Genomic DNA, 25211 nt, shown 5'->3' on the forward strand with positions numbered 1-25211 from the left:
ACCCTCCGTATTCTCCACCTCCCTGCAGGTCCTCTGGCCCTCGGCGTGGCACAGCAGGAGCTGTAGGGGGCGGAGCTAGGACTCTGCGCCGAAAACAGTGCCGGGAGCTCTGCACATGCGCGCTACAGTGGGCACGCAAGTGCAGTAGCTCCAGGCGCCCGAAACTGTGTGGGAGGGGCCCGAAGCACGCAGCCCCTAGCCCTGGTCAAATGGCCTCACTGGGGCTGCGTGAATAAGGCTCCTCCCATGGCCAGCTCCTGCTTCCTGCCGACTCCCGCTCCTGCTCTCTCCTCCCCCCCCCCCCCCCCCCCAGGACCCGACCGTCTGCCGCTGTCGCTTCCCCCCCACCCCCCAGGACCCGACTCGACCCGTCTGCCGCTCCCGCTCCCACCCGACTCTACCCCCGCCCCCGGACCCGACTCGACCCGCCTGTCGCTGCTGCTCCCCCCCCCCCCCCCCCCCCGACTCGACCCGTCTGCCGCTCCCACCCGACTCTACTCCCGGCCCTGCCCCCGGACTGGATCTGACCTGACCTCCCCCTCCCCACCCGACCTGACCTCCCTCTCTCTCCCCCCCCCCCCCCCCCCCCCCCTCCCCGACCCGAACCGAACCTCTCTCCCCGACCCGACCCAACGCCACCTACCTCTGGTGCTGGGGACGGGCCCTGCCCGAAATCTCGGACCCGGCCCGTTCAGCCTTCGGTCCCGACGGCAAACCGCTTCCTAAAGGCTTGCCTGAAGAACTTTCACACAGGTAGGAACATGGTTTATTTAATCTTTTCTTTGCTTATAAATTTTTATTCAGGTTGGATTTATTTGTATAATATTTGTATAAATATAACACAGGATTTATTGTAGAATTTAATGACTTCCCTTCCCCCCCCCTCGTTCTCTACGCCTAATTTGTAACCGCCTGATTTTTTAATGTGTAGAACAGGTTTTTTCAGTTCTACAAAAATCTTCTCTTGCTCCATTCTAAGTTAGTTTGGAGTACGTTTTCACTGTGGAAACTTTGAAATCAGTCGTCAGTGGCCGGACACGCCCCCTTTTGAAGAAAAAATTCTGTTCCAAAGTGGAACAGTTCTAACTGACTAAGAACTGCAGAAAAAAAAATGTGGAGAATTGCGATTTCTAAGATAGTCCGTTCTCCACCAGTTGCTCCTAAAAATCAGGCGCAAATCATGTGGAAACTTGGGCCCATTATGTTGACTGCCATTATTTTGCAAATTTGTAAGTATTTGAATTTCTTTTCTCGAGAGTTCTTGAACACTTCAGTTTGAGTGCATAGTATTGACTGCTAAGACTTGTACACCTTGGAAATTCAAGACGTTTATGATTTTGTTTGTTCCGTTAGACCATTAATCCTGCCATCAAGAGGATTGGTGGTATTCTGTGCCAGGTTATATTGATAGTCTGAGGGTACTTCACAGTTGATTTGTGAGGTGTTCCTGCTCCACTTACCCACCTCTCTCATCATCTCTGTGGCGAGAAATTTGTCTGTCTTGGTGTACAATTGATTATAGCACAGTGTAGTGGCAATCCTCAATGAAGAGCTGCAGTGATGTCAATAAGCTGTCTAAGCAGCCAATCACATTAAAGAATTCTCAGACAGCAAACCAGGAAATGAAAAGCTGCTTTTATCCTCACTTTAAAAAAAAATGTTAGAGCGCAATAAAGATTGGGACTTCAACATGGGGATAAGGTAGAAGCTGAAATAGCACGAACAAACGTTAAATTTTTTTTAATTAAAAAAATTTTTTTTTACATTTTTATCATAATGGAGAAATTTGACACTGCATCAATATAAAAATTAGTTTTTCAGGGCCATAACGTTTATAGCAGTCAATATGCTGTTAAAACTCCAGTTTCACCTATTCCGACAAGGCCTAACATTTAATGGGGTGTTTAACGGCGATATTTGCGTGGAAAAGCCCAAAATTTCATCAGTTTTGCTGATTACACTGATTGCTGGCTATGGTAGGAGTGGGAGGTCCACAGCGCAGCCTGTGTTGGAGCAGTGAATGACTGACCATAATGATTTCTGCGTTTAGATGCATTTGTGCTGAATCCTGAAGTTGCAGTCACCGTCATTACCCACCGCAAAATCCGGGGCTATGAACTCTCATCTACCATGGCACTGATACAATGAATATAAATGCTACTGTGTTAAATTAGAGATTCAAGATTTTTATATCTTTCGCATCATGTAAATGGTGTTTCATTGTTGGAAATTTTAATTGCTCTTATCAGCAAATGTAATTGCTACCAACAGAATAATTAATATTCAAGCTTACCTTTTTTAAATGAAAGTCACAAACCATGTTTTACATGCAAAATTTGTGCTTTTTAAAAAAATTCCTCATTTAAACTCTCTTCTGTTCACTGTTTATTCCATGGCTTACAAAAATGCCTGGTCTGCAATCAGCTGAAATAATTACAGCTCTTGTAATTTTTTTTTAACTACCAGAGTACCAAGCAGCTAGCAGCTGCATTCCAAGAAGAATTCACTGTCAGAGAGGATCTTATGGGTCTAGCAATCGGAACCCATGGTTCCAACATCCAACAAGCAAGAAAGGTTTCTGGTGTCACAGCAATTGAACTTGATGAAGAAACTGGCACATTCAGGATTTATGGAGAGGTAAGCTCGTAGGCACATTTGATTAAATCTTTAGATTTCTTTAACACTTTGACAGCGAACAAAGTGATCATGAAAACATATCTACCATTATTCCTCCAAAGAACGTTTAAATTAAAGTGAAATGAAATTATATAAATATGTGTTGCAGTTTTATGGAAACTTGAATTAAATTATTTTGACGGTTTGGGTAAAGAGTACTTTTGCTGTAAGTACTTGTATTGTTCCATGTGCACTTAAAATGATCTCCACTTCAAGTGCCTCATCTTTTCATTACTCTTTCTCCATCTATATGAGACACTCGATGCAAACTGTCATTCAGATTTGATGGCAAGGTAAGAATTTTGTGGGAAGTTCTCGAATCAGCATTAAACATTTTTCCAGTAGCTTCATCTCCTGAAGCAATAACTTTGTTCTTTGGTATGGTCCAGCACTTCATCCAAGTAGGACATTTTTCACGTGAGCTTTAACAGTTAGTCAGTGGAGTTGCCTAATAGCCAGGAGTGGGAATGCTTTCCTTCCCTTCTCCCCCAGGCCATTTGTTGTACTTTGCAAGAGCTTGCTATGTTTTGTGTACTAAGATGACTCAAAACCTTTTACAGTTGACTGCATGCATAGCTACAATTCTATACAATTCCCCTTGAACTATGTTTTGTTAACAGTCTTTGCCACCTCTTGAGACAATTTCTGGTTTAATTGACATTTCAAGTCATTCACATTGCTTGGCCAATTACCTTTGAACCTAGGCCTGCTTGAAATTGAGTCCAAGTTCCATTATCTGAAAAAAGAGGTCTATCAAGGAAGTGTTCTCCGTGAATACGGCAATGTAACTGGTATAATTTTCCAGTTATGTCAATTTCCCCTTTGGAAAGCTGTGGGAATATTACTTTTATGCTCTTGGGTGTCACAAGGCAAGCAACTTTGTTCAAGTCTTTTTAGGGGTGGCAGGCAGTGACTAGTGGGGTACCACAGGGATCAGTGCTTGGGGCACCAGCTATTCACAATATATATAAATGATTTGGATGAGGGAAACCAAATGTAATATTTCCAAGTTTGCTGACGACACAAAACTAGGGGGGGTTGTGAGGAGGATGCAAAGACACTGCAAGGCAATTTAGAAAGGTTGAATGATTGGGCAAACACATGGCAGATGCAGTATAATGTGCATAAATGTGAAGTTATCCACTTTGGTAGGAAAAACATAAGGACAAATGGTGAAGGCTTGGGAAGTGTCAATGTACAGAGGGACCTTGATGTACAAGGACATCTGTCATTGAAAGCAAACATGCAGGTGCAGCAAGCAGTTAGGAAGGCAAATGATATGTTGGCCTTCATTGCAAGAGGATTTGAGTACAGGAGCAAGGATATCTTACTACAGTTATAGAAGGCCTTGGTGAGACCGCAGCTGGAGTATTGTGTGCAGTTTTGGTCTCCTTACCTAAGAAAGGATATACTTGCCATAGAAGGGATTGCAGCGAAGGTTCACCAGACTGATTCCTGGGATGGCAGGACTGTCGTACGAGGAGAGATTGGATCGACGAGCTGTATTCGCTAGAGTTTAGAAGAATGAGATGGGATCTTATTGAAACATATAAAATTCTGACTGGGTTGGATAGACTGGATGCGGGATGTTTCCCCTGGTTGGGAAGTCTAGAACAGGGGGTCACAGTCTCAGGATAAGGTAGGAAATTTAGGACCGAGATGAGACATTTTTTCAGTCAGAGGGTGGTGAACTTGTGGAATTCTCTACCACAGAAGGCTGTGGAGGCCAAGTCACGGAATATATTTAAGAGGGAGATAGATTTCTAGAAACAAAAGGCATCAAGGGATATGGGGAAAAAGCGGGAATATGGTGTTGAGATAGAGGATCAGCCATGATCATATTGAATGGCGGTGCAGATTCGAAGGGCCGAATGGCCTGCTGCTCCTATTTTCTGTTTTTCCAGTGGGTGATAGCAGCTAACAACTGTTACCTTCTAGAGTCTGGAGCCTAGAATCTATCCAAGGCATTTTAAATTCTTGGGCATGTCTGGTGAAGATTTCTACTATAACCCATGGTATTATAGCTTGAGTTCTGATGTTCGCTGCTTATAAAAATACCTTTTTAATTTTATATAGTACCTTTAACAGAAAAACATCCTAAGGTGCTCAACAGAAGTATAAACCGATTTTAAAAAGGGACCAATATCTTAATGGGTTTTTTGGAAAGACTTGGGAGGGGACGGGGGGCAATTTTTGCCATTATTGGGCGTGTTTTTTTGGCACCTGGCAAATTTTTTTTGGCGTAATTTGAAATTTTCCCCAAAGTTTTGGCGTCAGCGCCAGATTTTTTGATGGCAGATATTTTGGTGCTGGTTTGCATTGAAGAGAGATTCTGCACAGTTTCTGGCCATTTATGCCAGTTTCCACAGCAATGATTTTTTTCAAAATGGTGCAGAGACAACTTGGGCACCTTTGTTTTTAAAAAAAAAGCCTACCTTCAGTTAAGGAAATTGGCACTGGCCTGCTGCAGTCCCGGGCCGAATGGTCTTCCTGTTCCCGGGGCCATGCTAATTTAAATATTTTTGGCAGATTTCTTGCTTGCGCCGGGGCTAGATGGGGATGGAAGAAGAGAGGAAAATGCAATCCTTGGTCCCCCCCCCGTAACAGCAGAACAGGCATACAATTTAAAAAAAAATTGTCTGTGCAAGATTTAAACTTTACTTTATTATAAAATATGTAGTTTAAAAAAAAATAACACATTTATACACGATTAACTTTTTAATATCTTTTAATGGCTTTATTAAAGTTTTTATATGAAAGCTGCCTCCTCTCCCAAAAGCCTGCCATTGATTCCATTCATGAAAGGGGCTTTTTAAAGTTTAAACTATCTTCTGCATCCCATAGCAAAGCTGGATGCCATTAATATGCTTGTGAAACAGTGGGTAGATCAATTTAATATTCTCAACCTTTTCCCTGAATATAGACAAGCGTGATCACCTATTTTCCCCCCCCCCGGCCAATACATCACCACATCAAGCTGTTCCTGGTAGAAATAGTGGCGGTGGTGGGGGGGAAATTGATAGTTTACTGAACTGTTCAACATAATCTCTGACCTGACCTTGTGCAGGATGCATCAAGTTAGGCGGCATAAGGAGTTGTTCTATTTTGTTCATATCGGCTTTTTCTCTATGATTCTCTTTGACACATATGTGATTTTTTTTTTCCAGTGCATGCGCAGTGATTTTTCGGCGCACACTCCAAGCTCCGCCCCCAGAATTGTTTTTGGGTAGCGCCACTAAAAAATTTTGCTTTGTGGAACTTACTGGGTTTTTTTAAGCGCAAATGGGGGGTGGGGGGAAAAATGTACATTTTTGTACGTGGGCACCAGAAATTGTGATAGTGGAAAATCGGGGCTTTTGTCTCCAGTTTATTTGTTGGAAATTGCCACAGTCTATTTGGATATAACTGTTACAGAACCAGTATTCTTAAATCCTGCAGCAACACTCGTTCAACACTCTTTAGGATAGAGCAGAACGTTTGATCTGTATCCCGGCCACTAGACTCCGTATGCACCCCTTCCACAACCAACACACTGTGGCTACAGTATGTATTTTGTACTGCTTGCACTGCAGAAATTCGTCACGTTTACTTTAACAACATCTCCCAGCCCTGTGACATCTAACATCCAAGAACATCAAGATCGTATGAACACCATCACCAAGTTCCCCTCCGAGTCATACACAATTCTGACTTGGATGCATACTGCCGTTCCTTCATCAAAGCTGGGTTTAAAATCTTGTAATTCCCTACCTAACACCATCAGCACAAGAACTGCAATGTTTCATGAAGGCTTATGCTTTGCCAGTGTCATCTGCATCACGATAACAAATGTGTTAAAACTTGATGCTCATAATGTGGGTTGAGAGATGAACCCAATTGTCTACACATTGGGCTAAAAATTCACTGACCTTGCGACTGGTTTTTCGCCGATATTTTGCCGTTTTTGGTGAAAAACGGCATGGCGGGAAATTCTGAAGTCTTGTGGCGGTGCTTTTCACATACCGCTGGAGAGAGGAGCTCCTCTGTGCAAGACTCGAAATATCGCTTTTACCAAAAATTTGGCTCTGCACCTGTATTTAGGATGAGAAAAGCTGTGTTGCAGCCCTTGGATCAGCGGTAAGTATGAAGACCTGCAAAAAAGGTAAGTTAAAGATTTTATTTTTAATTCTTTTTGCAGCCATTCACTAGTTAAGTGTCTTGTGTATGTTTTGTCATTTAAAAAAAATTTTTTTTTAAGCAATTTTTTTTTTTGTGTTTTTCCCCCCCTCCCTAGGCCCAACTCGCAGCGGTATCAGTCTCGTAGTAAAGTTGCAGAATATTCACGGTTTGCGCCACGAATCCTCATGCAACGCTGATTTTTACCGCTGCGCAAATTGAAGCTCTAATTTACTGCCTCATAGCAATAGCGTTGCCGTAACGATAATTTGGGCGGAAAAGGACAATTATCGCTGAGAACTGAATTTCTAGCCCATGTGTCAGCTTAAACCCTTGGATAACATCAAATGGTACTAAGAAAACTAATACCTACCACTAGAACTTCTAAACATAGTTTAGCCCCAAATTGTGTGCTGCTAAATTGGAAGCACACTCTATTACGACTGAAAAGTACATCTAAAGCATTGACTGTCATTGCAGCTACTTGTGCCAATTTGGATTTCTGTGATCTTAATTAGAAATATATCCACATAGAAGTTCTAACTATATGCAGTGTGCAAATCTCCTAGCTTTTATAATTAAATCAGGCTTATTAATATGGTGTTCTGATGAGTCATGATGTGCTGCACTGCTTCTCATTTTGCAGTATCAGTAGTTCTCAATAAAAGATAATTAGGGGCTGTTGTATTGAGAAATAAAGCAGTGAAGTCACTGTTTCTGACTGCAGAAGAATTGGGTGAGAAGTTGTACGGCCGCAATTTCAAATGGGCAAAACTGTCACCTTTGAGATACTCAGACAAAGCCATGGAGATTGCTGGAAGAAAACTGAGCCAGTCTTTTATTTAAAAAAAAAAGACTTCCTATCCGGTTTAAACATGGCCTATATATTTTTTTAAGCTGTCTGGTTAATAATCCATATTGCCAGGTGAGCTGGTGTCTACCGTTGTTATAATTTACAGGAATTGCATCTCAAACATAAAACTAATGAAGCTTAAAAGAGAAGGAAAATCTAGGAATGGTGAGCGTTATTCCTCTTCTTTCGCAAAGCTCTCTAGAACTGCCTGATTCAGGAGAAAATCATTACTGGACCAGTACTATCACATAGTTGACTGGTGGAGGGGATTTCTGCAAGAGTTTGCTGACTCAGGATTGATTGTAGGCTAGCTTAAAGTGCAAGCTTCCAGTAAAATCAAAACAGCAGTTCCAGGACAAATGCAGTCCACCATCATCATCTGTATAATTGGAGCAGCACTGGGGGAAGTGGACCTGTGAAATATTGTCCTCTAAGGGTAGAAAAATTGTAAATATTTACAACATACTAATCTATATGGTATGAGTAGTTTTAGAAAAGAACGGTGGGGGGTGTTAATTTGAAAAATAATGTATTTCCCAGACATAGGGCCCAAGTTTCGGGCCGCGCCTAGAACGGCGCAGCCCCGACCTGGACGCCCGTTTTTCGCGCCACAAAGTGCGCCTAAAAAAACTTCCAGATTCTCCAGCTCCCTGCTGGTCATCTGGCCCTCGGCGTGGTGCAGCACGAGCAGTTGGGGGCGGAGCTCGGTCACTGCGCTGAAAACAGTGCCGGGACCTCTGCACATGCGTACTACAGTGGGCGCACATGTGCAGTAGCTCCAGGCGCCCAAAACTGTGTGGGAGGGGCTCGAAGCACGCAGCCCCTAGCCCTGGCCCAATGGCCTCGCTGGGGCTGCTTGCATAAGGCTGCCTCCCACGCCCAGCTCCTGCTTCCTCCCGACTCGACTCGACTCCCCCCCCCCCCCCCCCCCGGGAATGCGCTGCCGACCCTGACCTACCTGTAATCTGGTGCTGGGGATAGGCCCAGCTGGGCCCGGCCCATTCAGCCTCCCCCTCTCCTCGCTGTCAGAAACACAGACACTGACAGACAGAGAGTGAGAGACACACAGAGAGATAGAGACACTGACAGAGACACACCGGGGGGGGGGGGGGGCATCCCAGCACGCTGTTGGAGGGCTCCCGGTGCTGCAGTCGGTAAGTAGAAAATGTTTTATCTATTGATTTAAAAAAAAAAAAAATTTTCTTATTAATTTTCTTTTGATTTTATTGGTTGATTTATTGATGTTTTTATCATTTATTATTGATGATGGCTCTTTATTTGTAAAACTGAAGTGTTTAATGTTTGTAAACTTCCCTTTAAACCCCCCCCTCCCCCACCCCACCCCCCCATTCCCTACGCCTGATTTGTAACCTACGCCTGATTTTCTAAAGTGTAGACAAGGTTTTTTTAGAGCGTACAAAAATCTTCACTTACTCCATTCTAAGTTAGTTTGGAGTAAGTTTTCACTGCCGAAACTTTGAAAACAGGCGTAAGTGGCCGGACACGCCCCCTTTTGGGGGAAAAAAAATTCTGTTCCAAAGTGAAACTGTTCCAACTGACTAGAACTGGAGCAAACTAAATGCCGATAATTTGAATTTCTAAGATACTCCGTTCTACACCAGTTGCTCCAAAAAATCAGGAGCAACTGAGGCCAAAACTTGGGCCCACACTTTCCCCAATGTCTGTCAACATGACTGAATTAATTCTGCATAAATTTATAACCACAATAGGAAGTTTATATTGTCTGTGTGTTATTAATGCTGCCCTGTTTTTGCCCCAAATTTATGATGTGCCAAAATGCCTTGCATGCGCGACATCAATACATACTTAACACTTGGCACACAAAGTAGCAAATAACTTTATATTAAATTATTTTTCCAATTAAAAGAATATTGTGGAATGAGGCATTATAAGCACTAAAAGTGGTCCCTCAATACTTTGTGTTCACATCCTTGATTGGAAATAAGAGCTGAAACTTGAAGTTTCTTTGCGATTTCTGGGGATCAATATTGGTATAAAAACTGGAGGAAAAAATGTCATCAGTTGTGTTTGTCTGCATCTTCAGTCTCGTCATCTTGCATACAATGTTTAATGGTCAGTGCAACATATGAACATAATCTGTCGTTTTCAGAGTGAAGAGGCTGTCCAGAAGGCTAGAAGTTATCTTGAGTTTGTAGAGGATTCTGTTCAAGTTCCCAGGGATTTAGTAGGTAAGTAATGCACATAGCTATTAAAAAAGGACATAAGTACAGTGTGAATGGTGTCAAAATAGCGAAGAATGAAGTTGAAACATCAGGGGGTTTCATTTGACTCCGTATTAAACATATAAAATCACTCCAGAGCACCAATCAAGAAAGCAAATGGAATGCTAAACTATTAACCTGAGTGTGCAGCATCTGCATAGAGCTCTCATCAGACCACACTTGTGTTCAAATCTGGTCATCAAGACAAAAATCTTGGGAGTGGTTCAGGGAAAAGCCATAAGACTGATCTGTGGTGTTGGACAACTAAGTTATGAAAAATAACTGTGGAAACTTTTCAGCCTACAAAGAAGGTGACTTGGTTGGTGATCTTCGAGGCATATAGAAGATAGTAAACAAAATAGAATAAGTAGATCTGAGCACTATTTCAAATTCAATTGCCACAGTGGGATAGGATACACAAGCTTGAATTCGTAAAAGGAAAATTTAGAACTGATGTCTGGAAGTTAGTCAGGCACGCAGTGATCAACATGTGAGATTGACTTCTGCTGGGGTACTGGAGGTGTCAATTGCTGGATGCCATGATGGGGGACAGTATGATTTTTCAGAATGGATGAGTTATGATGGGTCAAATGGCCTTCCTCATCATTATATTGAAATGTTGAGGTTTAATGCTGAATTGCAATCTGTGTACAGCACTAATTTAGGATACCTCTCTTTTACTTGGTTCACAACATAATGTTGCAACCGGTTTTAATTTGAGAAAATTGTTTTTCTGACTATTCCCTAAATCCCAAGAAATAATCATAGAAGATAATCATAGAATACTTCAGAAATTCTTGTCCCTCTCTGCCCTTCACACTATTATCCCAGCCTATATTAGTATAGTTGAAGTCCCCCATTATCACTACTCTATAGTTCTTGCAGCTCTCTAATTTCTCTGCAAATTTGCTCCTCCATAGTTTTCCCACTAGTTGATGGCCTATAGAATACACGTAGTAGTGTAATGGCATCTGTATTTCTTAACTCTAACCAAATAGATTCTGTCCTTGACCCCTCCAGGACATCCTCTCTCTCCAGCACTCTTAACATTCTCCTTGACCAATAAGAACATAAGAAATATGAACAGGAGCAGGCCATATGGCCCCTCGAACCTGCTCTGCCATTCAATAAGATCATGACTGATCTGATCATGGACTCAGCTGCACCTCCCTGCCGCTCCGCATAACCCCTTATCCCCTTATCGTTCAAGAAACTGTCTATTTCTGTCTTAAATTTATTCAATGTCGCAGCTTCCAAACTCTCTAAGGCAGCGAATTCCACAGATTTACAACCCTCCGAAGAAATTTCCCTCATCTCAGTTTTAAATGGGAGGCCCCTTATTCTAAGATCATGCCTTCTAGTTCTAGTCTCCCACATCAGTGAAAAAGAAACATCCTCTCTGCATCCACCTTGTCAAGCCCCCTCATAATCTTATACGTTTTGATAAAATCACCTCTCATTCATCTAAATTCCAATGAGTAGAGGCTCAACCTGCTCAACCTACTCAACCTTTCCTCATAAGTCAACCCCCTCATCCCTGGAATCAACCGAGTGAACCTTTCTGAACTGCTTCCGAAGCAATTATATCCTTTCGTAAATATGGAAACCAAAACTGCACGCAGTCTTCCAGGTGTGGCCTCACCAATACCCTCTTATGTCGGAGAGGCAAGAGGCCGCGAGAGGCGTCGGAGAGGCGTCTGGAGGTGCGTCGGAGAGGCGCGAGTCCGGGGTTCGCGAGAGGCCTACAAGAGGTGTCGGGAGGTGCGTCGGAGAGACGTGAGTCTCTGGTCGGCGAGATGCGTCGGGAGGTGCGTCAGAGAGATGTGAGTCCGGGGTGGACAAGAGGCCAGCCGGAGCAGCTACAGGGAGAGGGCAAAAAAAGTAGAGAGAAATAGAAAGGTGACATCACAGCCAAGGGGGGTAAGTGATTGGTAAGTAGTTTTTCTTTTTTCTCTTCTATATCAGTGAGTAACTTTTAGCATTGTTGTTGCCAATTTAAGTGTATCTAAGGGTTAAGTCATGGCAGGAGAGCTCGGGACACGTGTTATGCTCCTCCTGTACTATGTGGGAAATCAGGGACGCCTCCGGTGTCCCTGACGACTGTGTGTGTGGGAAGTGTATCCGCCTCCAGCTCCTGACTGGCCGCGTTGCGGAATTGGAGCTGAAGGTGGATTCACTCTGGAGCATCCACGATGCTGAGAATGACGTAAATAGCACATTTGGTGAGTTGGTCTTACCGCAGGTAGAGAGTCCACAGCCAGATAGGGAATGGAAGACCAACAGGAAGGGTAGTGCAGGGATCCCCTGCGGTCATCCCCCTGCAAAACAGATACACCGCTTTGAGTACTATTGAGGGGGTGACTCATCAGTGGGGAGCAGCAGCAGCCAAGTTCATGGCACCGTGGCTGGCAGGAGGGCAGGAAAAAGAGTGGGAGAGCGATAGTGATAGGGGATTCAATTGTAAGGGGAATAGACAGATGTTTCTGCGGCCGCAACCGAGACTCCAGGATGGTATGTTGCCTCCCTGTTGCAAGGGTCAAGGATGTCTCGGAGCGGGTGCAGGACATTCTGAAACGGAAGGGTGAACAGCCAGTTGTCGAGGTGCACATTGGTACCAACGATATAGGTAAAAAACGGGATGAGGTCCTACGAGACGAATTTAAGAAGCTAGGAGCTAAATTTAGAAAATAGGACCTCAAAAGTAGTAATCTCGGGATTGCTACCAGTGCCACGTGCTAGTCAGAGTAGGAATCGCAGGATAGCTACTGAATACGTGGCTTGAGCAGTGGTGCAGCAGGGAGGGATTCAAATTCCTGGGGCATTGGAACCAGTTCTGGGGGAGGTAGGACCAGTACAAACCGGACGGTCTGCACCTAGGCAGGACTGGAACCAATGTTCTAGGAGGAGTGTTTGCTAGTGCTGTTGAAGAGGAGCTAAACTAATATGGCAGGGAGATGGGAACCAATGCAGGGAAACAGAGGGAAACAAAATGGAGACAGAAGCAAAAGACAGAAAGGAAGTGAGTAAAAGTGGAGGACAGAGAAACCCAAGGCAAAAAACAAAAAGGGCCACTTTGCAGCAACATTCTAAAGGGTCTAAATGTGTTAAAAAGGCAAGACTGAAGGCTCTGTGCCTCAATGCGAGGAGTATTCGGAATAAGGTGGACGAATTAACTGTGCAGATAGCAGTTAACGGATACGATGTGGTTGGCATCACTGAGACATGGTTCCAGGGTAACCAAGGCTGGGAACTTAACATCCAAGGGTATTCAACATTTAGGAAGGATAGACAGAAAGGAAAACGAGGCGGGGTGGCGTTGCTGGTGAAAGAGGAAATTAATGCAATTGTAAGGAAAGACATTAGCTTGGATGATGTGGAATCGGTATGGGTGGAGCTACGGAATACCAAGGGGCAGAAAACGCGAGTGGGAGTTGTGTACAGACCTCCAAACAGTAGTAGTGATGTTGGGGAGGGCATCAAACAGGAAATTAGGGGTGCATACAATAAAGGTGCAGCAGTTATCATGGGTGACTTTAATATGCATATAGATTGGGCTAACCAAACTGGAAGTAATACGGTGGAGGAGGATTTCCTGGAGTGCATAAGGTATGGTTTTCTAGACCAATATGTCGAGGAACCAACTAGGGGGGAGGCTATCTTAGACTGGGTGTTGTGTAATGAGAGAGGATTAATTAACAATCTCGTTGTGCGAGAACCCTTGGGGAAGAGTGACTATAATATGGTGGAATTCTACATTAGGATGGAGAATGAAACGGTTAATTCAGAGACCATGGTCCAGAACTTAAAGAAGGGTAACTTTGAAGGTATGAGGCGTGATTTGGCTAGGATAGATTGACGAATGATGCTTAAGGGGTTGACAGTGGATGGGCAATGGCAGACATTTAGAGACCGCATTGATGAACTGGCATAAAAATAAAAAAGAGAAGGTGGCTCAACCTTGGCTATCAAGGGAAATCAGGGATAGTATTAAAGCCAAGGAAGTGGCATACAAATTGGCCAGAAATAGCAGCGAACACGGGGACTGGGAGAAATTTAGAACTCAGCAAAGGAGGACAAAGGGTTTGATTAGGGCAGGGAAAATGGAGTATGAGAGGAAGCTTGAAAGGAACATTAAAATGGACTGCAAAAGCTTCTATAGATATGTAAAGAGAAAAAGGTTAGTAAAGACAAACGTAGGTCCCCTGCAGTCAGAATCAGCGGAAGTCATAACTGGGAAGAAAGAAATGGCAGACCAATTGAACAAGTACTTTGGTTCGGTATTCACTAAGGAGGACACAAACAACCTTCCGGATATAAAAGGGGTCAGAGGGTCTAGTGAGAAGGAGGAACTGAGGGAAATCCTTATTAGTCGGGAAATTGTGTTGGGGAAATTGATGGGATTGAAGGCCGATAAATCCCCAGGGCCTGATGGACTGCATCCCAGAGTACTTAAGGAGGTGGCCTTGGAAATAGCGGATGCATTGACAGTCATTTTCCAACATTCCATAGATTCTGGATCAGTTCCTATGGAGTGGAGGGTAGCCAATGTAACCCCACTTTTTTAAAAAAGGAGGGAGAGAGAAAACAGGAATTATAGACCGGTCGGCCTGACATCGGTAGTGGGTAAAATGATGGAATCAATTATTAAGGATGTCATAGCAGCGCATTTGGAAAGAGGTGACATGATAGGTCCAAGTCAGCATGGATTTGTGAAAGGGAAATCATGCTTGACAAATCTTCTGGAATTTTTTGAGGATGTTTCCAGTAGAGTGGACAAGGGAGAACCAGTTGATGTGGTATATTTGGACTTTCAGAAGGCTTTCGACAAGGTCCCACACAAGAGATTAGTGTGCAAAGTTAAAGCACATGGGATTGGGGGTAGTGTGCTGACGTGGATTGAGAACTGGTTGTCAGACAGAAAGCAAAGAGTAGGAGTAAACGGGTACTTTTCAGAATGGCAGGCAGTGACTAGTGGGGTACCGCAAGGTTCTGTGCTGGGGCCCCAGCTGTTTACATTGTACATTAATGATTTAGACGAGGGGATTAAATGTAGTATCTCCAAATTTGCGGATGACATTAAGTTGGGTGGCAGTGTGAGCTGCGAGGAGGATGCTATGAGGCTGCAGAGTGACTTGGATAGGTTAGGTGAGTGGGCAAATGCATGGCAGATGAAGTATAATGTGGATAAATGTGAGGTTATCCACTTTGGTGGTTAAAAACAGAGAGACAGACTATTATCTGAATGGTGACAGATTAGGAAAAGGGGAGGTGCAACGAGACCTGGGTGTCATGGTACATCAGTCATTGAAGGTTGGCATGCAGGTGCAGTAGGCGGTTAAGAAAGCAAATGGCATGTTGGCCTTCATAGCGAGGGGATTTGAGTACAGGGGCAGGGAGGTGTTACTACAGTTGTACAGGGCCTTGGTGAGGCCACACCTGGAGTATTGTGTACAGTTTTGGTACATACAGTTGAGGAAGGACGTTCTTGCTATTGAGGGAGTGCAGCGAAGGTTCACCAGACTGATTTCCGGGATGGCGGGACTGACCTATCAAGAAAGACTGGATCAACTGGGCTTGTATTCACTGGAGTTCAGAAGAATGAGAGGGGTCCTCATAGAAACGTTTAAAATTGTAACGGGGTTAGACAGGTTAGATGCAGGAAGAATGTTCCCAATGTTGTGGAAGTCCAGAACCAGGGGTCACAGTTTAAGGATAAGGGGTAAGCCATTTAGGATCGAGATGAGAAGAAACTTCTTCACCCAGAGAGTGGTGAACCTGTGGAATTCTCTACCACAAAAAGTTGTTGAGGCCAATTCACTAAATATATTCAAAAAGGAGTTAGATGTAGTCCTTACTACTCGGGGGATCAAGGGGTATGGTGAGAAAGCAGGAATGGGGTACTGAAGTTGCATGTTCAGCCATGAACTCATTGAATGGCGGTGCAGGCTCGAAGGGCCGAATGGACTACTCCTGCATCTATTTTCTATGTTTCTAAGACTTCCCTGCTTTTACACTCCATCCCCTTTGCAATAAAGGCCAAGATTCCATTGGCCTTCCTGATCACTTGCTGAACCTGCATACTATCCTTTTGTGTTTCATGCACAAGTCCAGGTCATGCTGTACTGCAGCACTTTGCAGTCTTTTTCCATTTAAATAATAACTTGCTATTTGATATTTTTTCTGCCAAAGTGCATTACCTCGCACTTTCCAACATTATACTCCATCTGCCAAATTTTTGCTACACCACCTCCTATCTTTCCTGAATACCCTATATCCAGGAATATTTAATATCCAGTCCTGCCCTTTTTTGAGTCAGGTCTCCGTTATTGCCACAACAACATATTCCCATGTGTCTATTTGTGCCTGCAGCTCACCAACCTCGTTTACTATGCTTTGTGTGTTCACATGTATACACTGTAAACCTATCTTAGACCATCCTGTGTTCTTAGTCTGACCCTACCTAATACCTTACTATTTCTTGCTTTAGTGCTATCCGTCTCTCCCAATCCTTTGTGCGCTTTGTTTCTCCTTTATAATGCTACATCCTGGTGCCCATCTCACTGACAATTTGGTTAAATTTAGGACCGAGATGAGGAGAGACTTCTTCAGCCAGAGAGTGGTGAACCTGTGGAATTCTCTGCCACAGAAAGTGGTTGGGGCCAATTCACTAAATATATTCAAAAGGGAGTTCGATGAAGTCCTTACTACTCGGGGGATCATATGGCGAGAAAGCAGGAAGGGGGTACTGAAGTTTCATGTTCAGCCATGAACTCATTGAATGGCGGTGCAGGCTAGAAGGGCTGAATGGCCTGCTCCTGCACCTATTTTCTATGTTTCTATGTTTCTAAAAGCTCCCCAACAGCATTAGCAAACCTCTGTGCGAGGATATTGGCACCAGCCCTGTTGAGGTACAACCTGTCCGACCTGTACGGGTCCCTCCTACCCCAGCACTGGCCCGGATGCCCCAAGAATTTGAAGCTCTCCCTCCTGCACCATCTCTCCAGCCACGCATTCATCTGCTCTATCCTCCGATTTCTATACTCACTCTTGCGTGGCACCAGGAGCAATCCAGTGATTGCTACCTTTGAAATCCTGCTTTTTAATCTCTTTTCTAGCTCCCTAAAATTTGCCTGTCTATAGGGCCTCATCCCTCTTGCTAACTATGTTGGTATTGATATGGACCATGACCTTTGGCTGTTCATTCCCCTCCCCCCCCCCCCCCCCCCAATGTTCTGCAGCCGCTCAGTGACATCCTTAGCCCTGGCACCAGGGAGGCAACATGCCATCTTGGGGTCACGTCTGTGAAACATAGAAAATAGTTGCAGGAGTAGGCCATTCGGCCCTTCGAGCCTGCACCACCATTCAATAAGATCATGGCTGATCATTCCCTCAGTACCCCTTTCCTGCTTTCTCTCCATACCCCTTGATCCCTTTAGCTGTAAGGGCCATATCTCACTCCCTTTTCAATATATCCAATGAACTGGCATCAACAACTCTCTGCGGTAGAAAATTCCACAGCTTAACAACTCTCTGAGTGAAGAAGTTTCTCCTCATCTCAGTCCTAAATGGCCTACCCCTTATCCTAAGACTGAGTCCCCTAGTTCTGGACTTCCCCATCATTGGGAACATTCTTCCCACATCTAACCTGTCCAGTCCCGTCAGAATCTTTTATGTTTCGATGAGATCCCCTCTCATCCTTCTAAACTCCAGTGTATAAAGGCCCAATTGATCCAGTCTCTCCTCTTAACTCAATGTTCAGCCATGAACTCATTGAATGGCGGTGCAGGCTCGAAGGGCCGAATGGCCTACTCCTGCACCTATTTTCTATGTTTCATATGTCAGTCCCGCCATCCTGGGAATCAGTCTGGTGAACCTTCACTGCACTCCCTCAATAACAAGAATGTCTTTCCTCAGATTAGGAGACCAAAACTGAACACACTATTCTAGGTGAGGCCTCACTTAAGGCCCTGTACAACTGCAGTAAGACCTCCCTGCTCCTATACTCAAATCCCCTAGCTGTGAAGGCCAACATACCATTTGCTGCCTTCACCACCTGCTGCACCTGCATGCCAACTTTCAATGACTGATGAACCATGACACCCAGGTCTCGATGCACCTCCCCCTTTCCTAATCTGCCATTCAGATAATCTGCCTTCATGTATTTGCCCCCAAAGTGGATAAGCTCACATTTATCCACATTATACTGCATCAGACATGCATTTGCCCACTCACCTAACCTGTCCAAGTCACCCTGCAGCTTTTTAGCGTCCTCCTCACAGCTCACATCACCACCCAGTTTAGTGTCATCTGCAAACTTGGAGATATTATACTCCATTCCTTCATCTAAATTATTAATGTATATTGTAAAGAGCTGGGGTCCCAGCATTGAGCCCTGCGGCACTCCACTAGTCACTACCTGCCATTCTGAAAAGGACCCGTTGATCCCGACTCTCTGCTTCCTGTCTGCCAACCAGTTCTCTATCCACGTCAGTTCATTACCCCCAATACCATGTGCTTTGATTTTGCACACCAATCTCTTGTGTGGGACATTGTCAAAAGCCTTTTGAAAGACCAAATACACCACATCCACTGGTTCTCCCTTGTCCACTCTACTAGCTACATCCTCACAAAATTCCAGAAGATTTGTCAAGCATGGTTCCCCTTTCATAAATCCATGCTGACTTGGACTGATCCTGTCACTACTTTCCAAATGCGCTGCTATTTCATCTTTAATAATTGATTCCAATATTTTCCCCACTATTGATGTCAGGCTAACCGGTCTATAATTACCTGTTTTCTCTCTCCTTTTTTTAAATAGTGGTGTTACATTAGCTATCCTCCAGTCCATAGGAACTGATCCAGAGTCGATAGACTATTGTAAAATGATCACCAGTGCATCCACTTCCTTAAGTACTCTGGGATACAGACTATCAGGCCCCGGGGATTTATCGGCCTTTAATCCCATCAATTTCCCGAACACAATTTCTCGCTTTAAAAGGATATCCTTCAGTTCCTCCTCCTCACTAAACCCTTGGTCCCCTCGTATTTCCGTAAGGTTATTTGTGTCTTCCTTCGTGAAAACAGAACCAAAGTATTTCTTTAACTGGTCCGCCATTTCTTTGTTCCCCATTATAAATTCACCTGAATCTGACTGCAAGGGACCTACGCTTGTTTTCACTAATCTTTTTCTCTTCCCATAAATATAGAAGCTTTTGCAGTCGGTTTTTATGTTCCTAGCAAGCTTCCTCTCATACTCTATTTCCCCCCTCCTAATTGAACCCTTTGTCCTTCTATGCTGTATTCTCCCAGTCCTCAAGTTTGCTGCTTTTTCTGACCAATTTATATGTCTCTTCCTTGGATTTAACACTCTCCTTAATTTCCCTTGTTAGCCACGGTTGAGCCACCTTCCCCGTTTAATTTTTACTCCAGACAGGGATGTACAATTGTTGAAGTTCATCCATGTGATCTTTAAATGTTTGCCATTGCCTATCCACCGTCAACCCTTTAAGTATCATTCGCCAGCCTATTCTAGCCAATTCATGTCGCATACCATCGAAGTTACCTTTCCCAAGTTCAGGATCCTAGTCTCTGAATTAACTGTGTCACTCTCCATCTTAATAAAGAATTCTACCATATTATGGTTACTCTTCCCCAAGGGGCCTCGCACAACAAGATTGTTAATTAGTTCTTTCTCATTACACATCACCCAGTCTAGGATGGCCAGCCCTCTAGTTGGTTCCTCGACATATTGGTCTGGAAAACCATCCCTAATACACTCCAGGAAATCCTCCTCCACCGCATTGCTACCAGTTTGGTTAGCACAATCTATATGTAGCTTAAAGTCGCCCATGATAACTGCTGTACCTTTTATTGCACGCATCCCTAATTTCTTGTTTGATGCTGTCCCCATCCTGATTGCTACTGTTTGGTGGTCTGTACACAACTCGCACTAGCATTTTCTGCCCTTTGGTATTCCGTAGCTCCACCCATACAGATTCCACATCATCCAAGCTAATGTCCTTCCTTACAATTGCATTAATTTCCTATTTAACCAGCAATGCCACCCGACCTCCTTTTCCTTTCTGTCTATCCTTCCTAAATGAATGAATACTCCTGGATGTTGAGTTCCCAGCCTTGGTCACCCTGGAGCCATGTCTCCGTGATGCCAATTACATCATATCCGTTAACTGCTATCTGCGCAGTTAATTATTCCGAATACTCCTCGCATTAAGGCACAGAGCCTTCAGGCGTGTCTTTTTAATACCCTTTGCCCCTTTAGGATTTTGCAAACTCATGTCTAATATTTAATCATCATCATAGGCAGTCCCTCAAAACGAGGATGACTTGCTTTCACGCCAAAAAGGGATGATTTCATAGTGTTTCAATGAAGGACCTAATATTCCAGATCCCGAACTAAATCTTGAAGGATGGAAGATGCTGTGCGTTAATTTTTTTTTAACGTGTGGTGGCCGTTGCACATTAGCCACCACATGGACTTGACCGTGGCAAGGATTAACCAAGACGACTGGAGACCAGCTCTGCTACACGGACCTAGAGTGCAAAGCTGGCCCGTGCTGCCCCTCGGCCCTCGCCTCTTCTGGGCCCAAACTCTCACTTCTCCTGGGGCCTGATCACATCCCTCTACGAACTATTGCCGCCCCTTCGCCCCAACCTTGCCACTCCTGCTGTTGCTTCCCGCACTGCAATCGGTGACCTGGATTTGGGCGACGTCAAATCCTGTCGCCCTCTTCGCATGTGCTGCTGCCTCGCCACTGCATGTTGCTCCTTCTAGTGACCCCGGCCTGCTGCTGATCTTGCAGGCCGGGACCGCGCCGAATATTTACCTTTGGAGAGTCAAACAATTGACAACTGCTTCATCAGCTTCCAGCTCTCCGCTTTTACCACTTACTCAAGCAACCACTTACAGCTGGTGGCTGCTAACTGCCACTGACCATGCAGTTTCTTTTATGTTCCAAGACAAAGGCAAATTCTAATTTGCCTAACCTACCTTGTACCTACCAGTGAATTTCTCCTCTCCACCAATTCCTGCGCTCACAAAATTCCTCACTTTGCTTGCGAATCACTCAGTTTGCGAATCTCCCAGCTGTCTCAAACTATGTTTCCCGATTACTCTGTTAGGAATCTGCATGACTGGAAAAAGACTATTTGGCCACCCCCAATGTTTAGAAACTGATTATATAGATTGACAATTAGTGGACACTTAGCAAACAGTTTAGGTAGAACTCTTCCTTTCATGAATCAGAACAGTGGGCTATGGACTGTGCTCTTTATGATGTCACTTTGAAGAGTGAAGACCGTTGAGAAATCCTCCTTTTTGTTTCTTTAATTTATTTTTTGTGTATGTTAACAGTTAATGGTTTATATTTCATGTACTTCATTGAAAATTAAATTGCTAATGCTTTCTCATTTTTATTGCAGGAAAAGTTATTGGCAAAAATGGTAAGGTTATTCAGGAGATAGTGGATAAATCAGGAGTAGTTAGAGTGCGAATTGAAGGTGATAATGACAGCAGGCAACCCAGAGAAGAGGTAATCCATTGAAGTGTGTTCATGTTTTCATACAGCACTTTGTTGTAATGCTATTAGAAGCCCCATTCTAATTGTACTTTGATTTTGACTGGAAATCCAACCACCTTTTTCTTTGAATTGATTTCTCCCTTTTGTGAAGTAAATGGCGAGGATGGAATAAAATATCCAAGCTGCATTCTGCTAGTGTAATTCTATGATGCTCTCAAAAGTAAATTTAATCTGAAAGCTGGTATAAACTTCTATTAACTTTTGATCTAAACAAGTGGGATGAAAGGAAATTTGTTAGTGCATTATCTGTTTATCTTTGCATCTATGAACACAAACGCTTGCATTTAAGCAGCACCATATTTTAACCAAAGAGTTCTTCCCCTTTGAAAATTGAGTTCCTTTTAAGATGGATAATTGGGCTCTGTTTTACAGTTTCTGAATTATCCTCCATTTTGAAAACTTGTTGAATTTTTGCAGTATTGATTAAAGAATTGCACGTGATTTACAATACCTTTTAAAGAGTTTTCTTGTCAAGCCATCCGAGATGTGGCATAAATTTCAACTGCCGGCTGCCCATTTCTCGCTTGAAAAACAGGCAGCTAACAATTGAAAATCAGGGCCCTATTCATGCTCGAGGTCCATCTGGTACAGCCGAAAGAGGCTGGAAATTGCCCAGGATATTTCTAATTTTTTTTGGTGGCCCTAGGAAGACATCCCACCCTCTGAGAACTGGCAAGCTTCACTGGGGTGTCTGCAACTTGTCAGCCACATGTTATTTTGATGCCTCAGCCTCATTGTCTTGGACCGCTCGAACAGGTGGACAGAGCGGCTGCTCTGCTGACTTCACATTTGTTTTGGGCGCTACTTGAAAAATGTCCCCATGGTTTTCTAAGTAAAAGGAATTGAACGGTTGTCCCGTTTATGGGCTATGCTCCAACATCCCTGCTAGCTTCACTCATGAAGTAGTACTCGGTAAAATAATGTGACTAAAGGCTGACCAGTCCCCTGGACCCGATGGCTTACCTCCTAGGGTCTTAAGAGATGGCTGCAGAGATGGTGGATGCATTGGTTGTAATCTACCAAAATTCCCTGCATTCTGGGGCGGTCCCAATGGATTGGAAAACCTCAAATGTAATGCCCCTGTTTAAAAAAGGAGGCAGACAGAAAGCAGGAAACTATAGACCGGTTAGCCTAACATTTGTCATTGGGAAAAAGCTAGAGTCCATTATTAAGGAAGCGGTAGCAAGACATTTGAAAAAGCATCGTTCAATGAAACGTGGTTTTATGATCGGGAAATCATGTTTGACAAATTTGCTGGAGTTCTTTGAGGATGTAACGATCGGGTTGAATAAGGGAGGAACCAATGGATGTGGTGTATTTGAATTTCCAGAAGGCATTCGATAAGGTGCCACATAAGAGGTTACTGCACAAGATAAAAGTTCATGGGGTTGAGGGTAATATATTAACATGGATAGAGGATTAGCTAACTAACAGAAAACAGAGAGTCGGGATAAATGGGTCATTTTCCGGTTGGCAAACAGTGACTCGTGGGGTGCCGCCGGGGTCAGTGCTGGGTCCACAACTATTTACAATCTATATTGATGTCTTGGATGAAGGGACTGAGTGTAATGTAGCCAAGTTTGCTAATGATACAAGGATGGGTGGGAAAGCAAATTGTGAGGAGGACGCAACAAATCTGCAGAGGGATATAGATAGGCTAAGTGAGTGCGCAAAAATCTGGCAGATGGAGTATAATGTGGGAAAATGTGAGGTTATCCACTTTGGCAGAAAAAAATAGAAAAGCAAATTACAATTGAAATGGAGAAAAATTGCAAAATGTTGCAGTACAGAGGGACCTGAGGGTTCTTGTGCATGAAATATAAAAAGTTAGTATGCAGGTACAGCAAGTAATCAGGAAGGCAAGGGGGATAGAGTATAAAAGCAGAGAAGTCCTGCTACAACTGTACAGGGTATTGGTAAGGCCACAACTAGAGTACTGCATGCAGTTTTGATCTCTGTATTTAAGGAAGGATATACTTGCATTGTAGGCTGTTCAGAGAAGGTTCACTAGGTTGATTCTGGAGATGAGGGGGTTGACTTATGAAGATAGGTTGAGTAGCTTGGGCCTATGCTCATTGGAGTTCAGAAAAATGAGAGGTGATCTTATTGAAACATATAAGATAATGAGGGGGTTTGACAATGTGGATGCAGAAAGGATATTTCCACTCGTAGGGGAAACTAAAACTAGGGGACATAGTCTCAGAATAAGGGGCTGCCCATTTAAAACTAAGATGAGGAGGAATTTCTTAGGGTTGTAAATCTATGGAATTCTCTGCCCCAGAGAGCTGTGGAGGCTAGGCCTTTGAATATATTTAAGGCGGATATGGACATTTGAGCGATAAGGGAGAAAAGGGTTATGGGGAGCGGGCAGGAAGTGGAACTGAGTCCATGATCAGATCAGCCATGATCTTATTGAATGGTGGAGCAGGCTCGATGGAACATAAGAACATAAGAATTAGGAACAGGAGTAGGCCATCTAGCCCCTCGAGCCTGCTCCGCCATTCAACAAGATCATGGCTGATCTGGCTGTGGACTCAGCTCCACTTACCCGCCCGCTCCCCGTAACCCTTAATTCCCTTATTGGTTAAAAATCTGTCTATCTGTGACTTGAATACATTCAATGAACTAGCCTCAACTGCTTCCTTGGGCAGAGAATTCCACAGATTCACAACCCTCTGGGAGAAGAAATTCCTTTTCAACTTGGTTTTAAATTGGCTCCCCCGTATTTTGAGGCTGTGCCCCCTAGTTCTAGTCTCCCCGACCAGTGGAAACAACCTCTCTGCCTCGATCTTGTCTATCCCTTTCATTATTTTAAATGTTTCTATAAGATCACCCCTCATCCTTCTGAACTCCAACGAGTAAAGACCCAGTCTACTCAATCTATCATCATAAGGTAACCCCCCTCATCTCCGGAATCAGCCTGGTGAATCGTCTCTGTACCCCTTCCAAAGCTAGTATATCCTTCCTTAAGTAAGGTGACCAAAACTGCACGCAGTACTCCAGGTGCGACCTCACCAATACCCTATACAGTTGCAGAAGGACCTCCTTGTTTTTGTACTCCATCCCTCTCGCAATGAAGGCCAACATTCCATTTGCCTTCCTGATTACCTGCTGCACCTGCAAACTAACCTTTTGGGATTCATGCACAAGGACCCCCAGGTCCCTCTGCACCGCAGCATGTTGTAATTTCTCCCCATTCAAATAATATTCCCTTTTACTGTTTTTTTTTTTCCCCCAAGGTGGATGACCTCACACTTTCCGACATTGTATTCCATCTGCCAAACCTTAGCCTATTCGCTTAACCTATCTAAATCTCTTTGCAGCCTTTCTGTGTCCTCTACACAACCCGCTTTCCCACTAATCTTTGTGTCATCTGCAAATTTTGTTACACTACACTCTGTCCCCTCTTCCAGGTCATCTATGTATATTGTAAACAATTGTGGTCCCAGCACCGATCCCTGTGGCACACCACTAACCACCGATTTCCAACCCAAAAAGGACCCATTTATCCCGACTCTGCTTTCTGTTTGCCAGCCAATTCTCAATCCATGCTAATACATTTCCTCTGACTCCGCGTACCTTTATCTTCTGCAGTAACCTTTTGTGTGGCACCTTATCGAATGCCTTTTGAAAATCTAAATACACCACATCCATCGGTACACCTCTATCCACCATGCTCATTATATC

General features: G+C 43.9%; 1 protein-coding gene across 4 annotated transcripts in view; it reads left to right on the forward strand.

Annotated features, from left to right (window-relative positions):
- fxr1 (FMR1 autosomal homolog 1) overlaps positions 1-25211 on the forward strand; it is a 109704-nt gene that overhangs the window by 54334 nt on the left and 30159 nt on the right. For all 4 annotated transcript variants that reach the window (XM_070883424.1, XM_070883425.1, XM_070883423.1 and 1 more), the window contains 3 exons: positions 2467-2637; positions 9816-9894; positions 21367-21476. In XM_070883424.1, the coding sequence (XP_070739525.1) occupies positions 2467-2637; positions 9816-9894; positions 21367-21476 (360 nt within the window). The remainder of the gene's footprint in view (positions 1-2466; positions 2638-9815; positions 9895-21366; positions 21477-25211) is intronic.

The sequence above is a fragment of the Pristiophorus japonicus genome, chromosome 6, assembly GCF_044704955.1.
Source record: "Pristiophorus japonicus isolate sPriJap1 chromosome 6, sPriJap1.hap1, whole genome shotgun sequence".
NCBI lineage: Eukaryota > Metazoa > Chordata > Chondrichthyes > Pristiophoridae > Pristiophorus > Pristiophorus japonicus.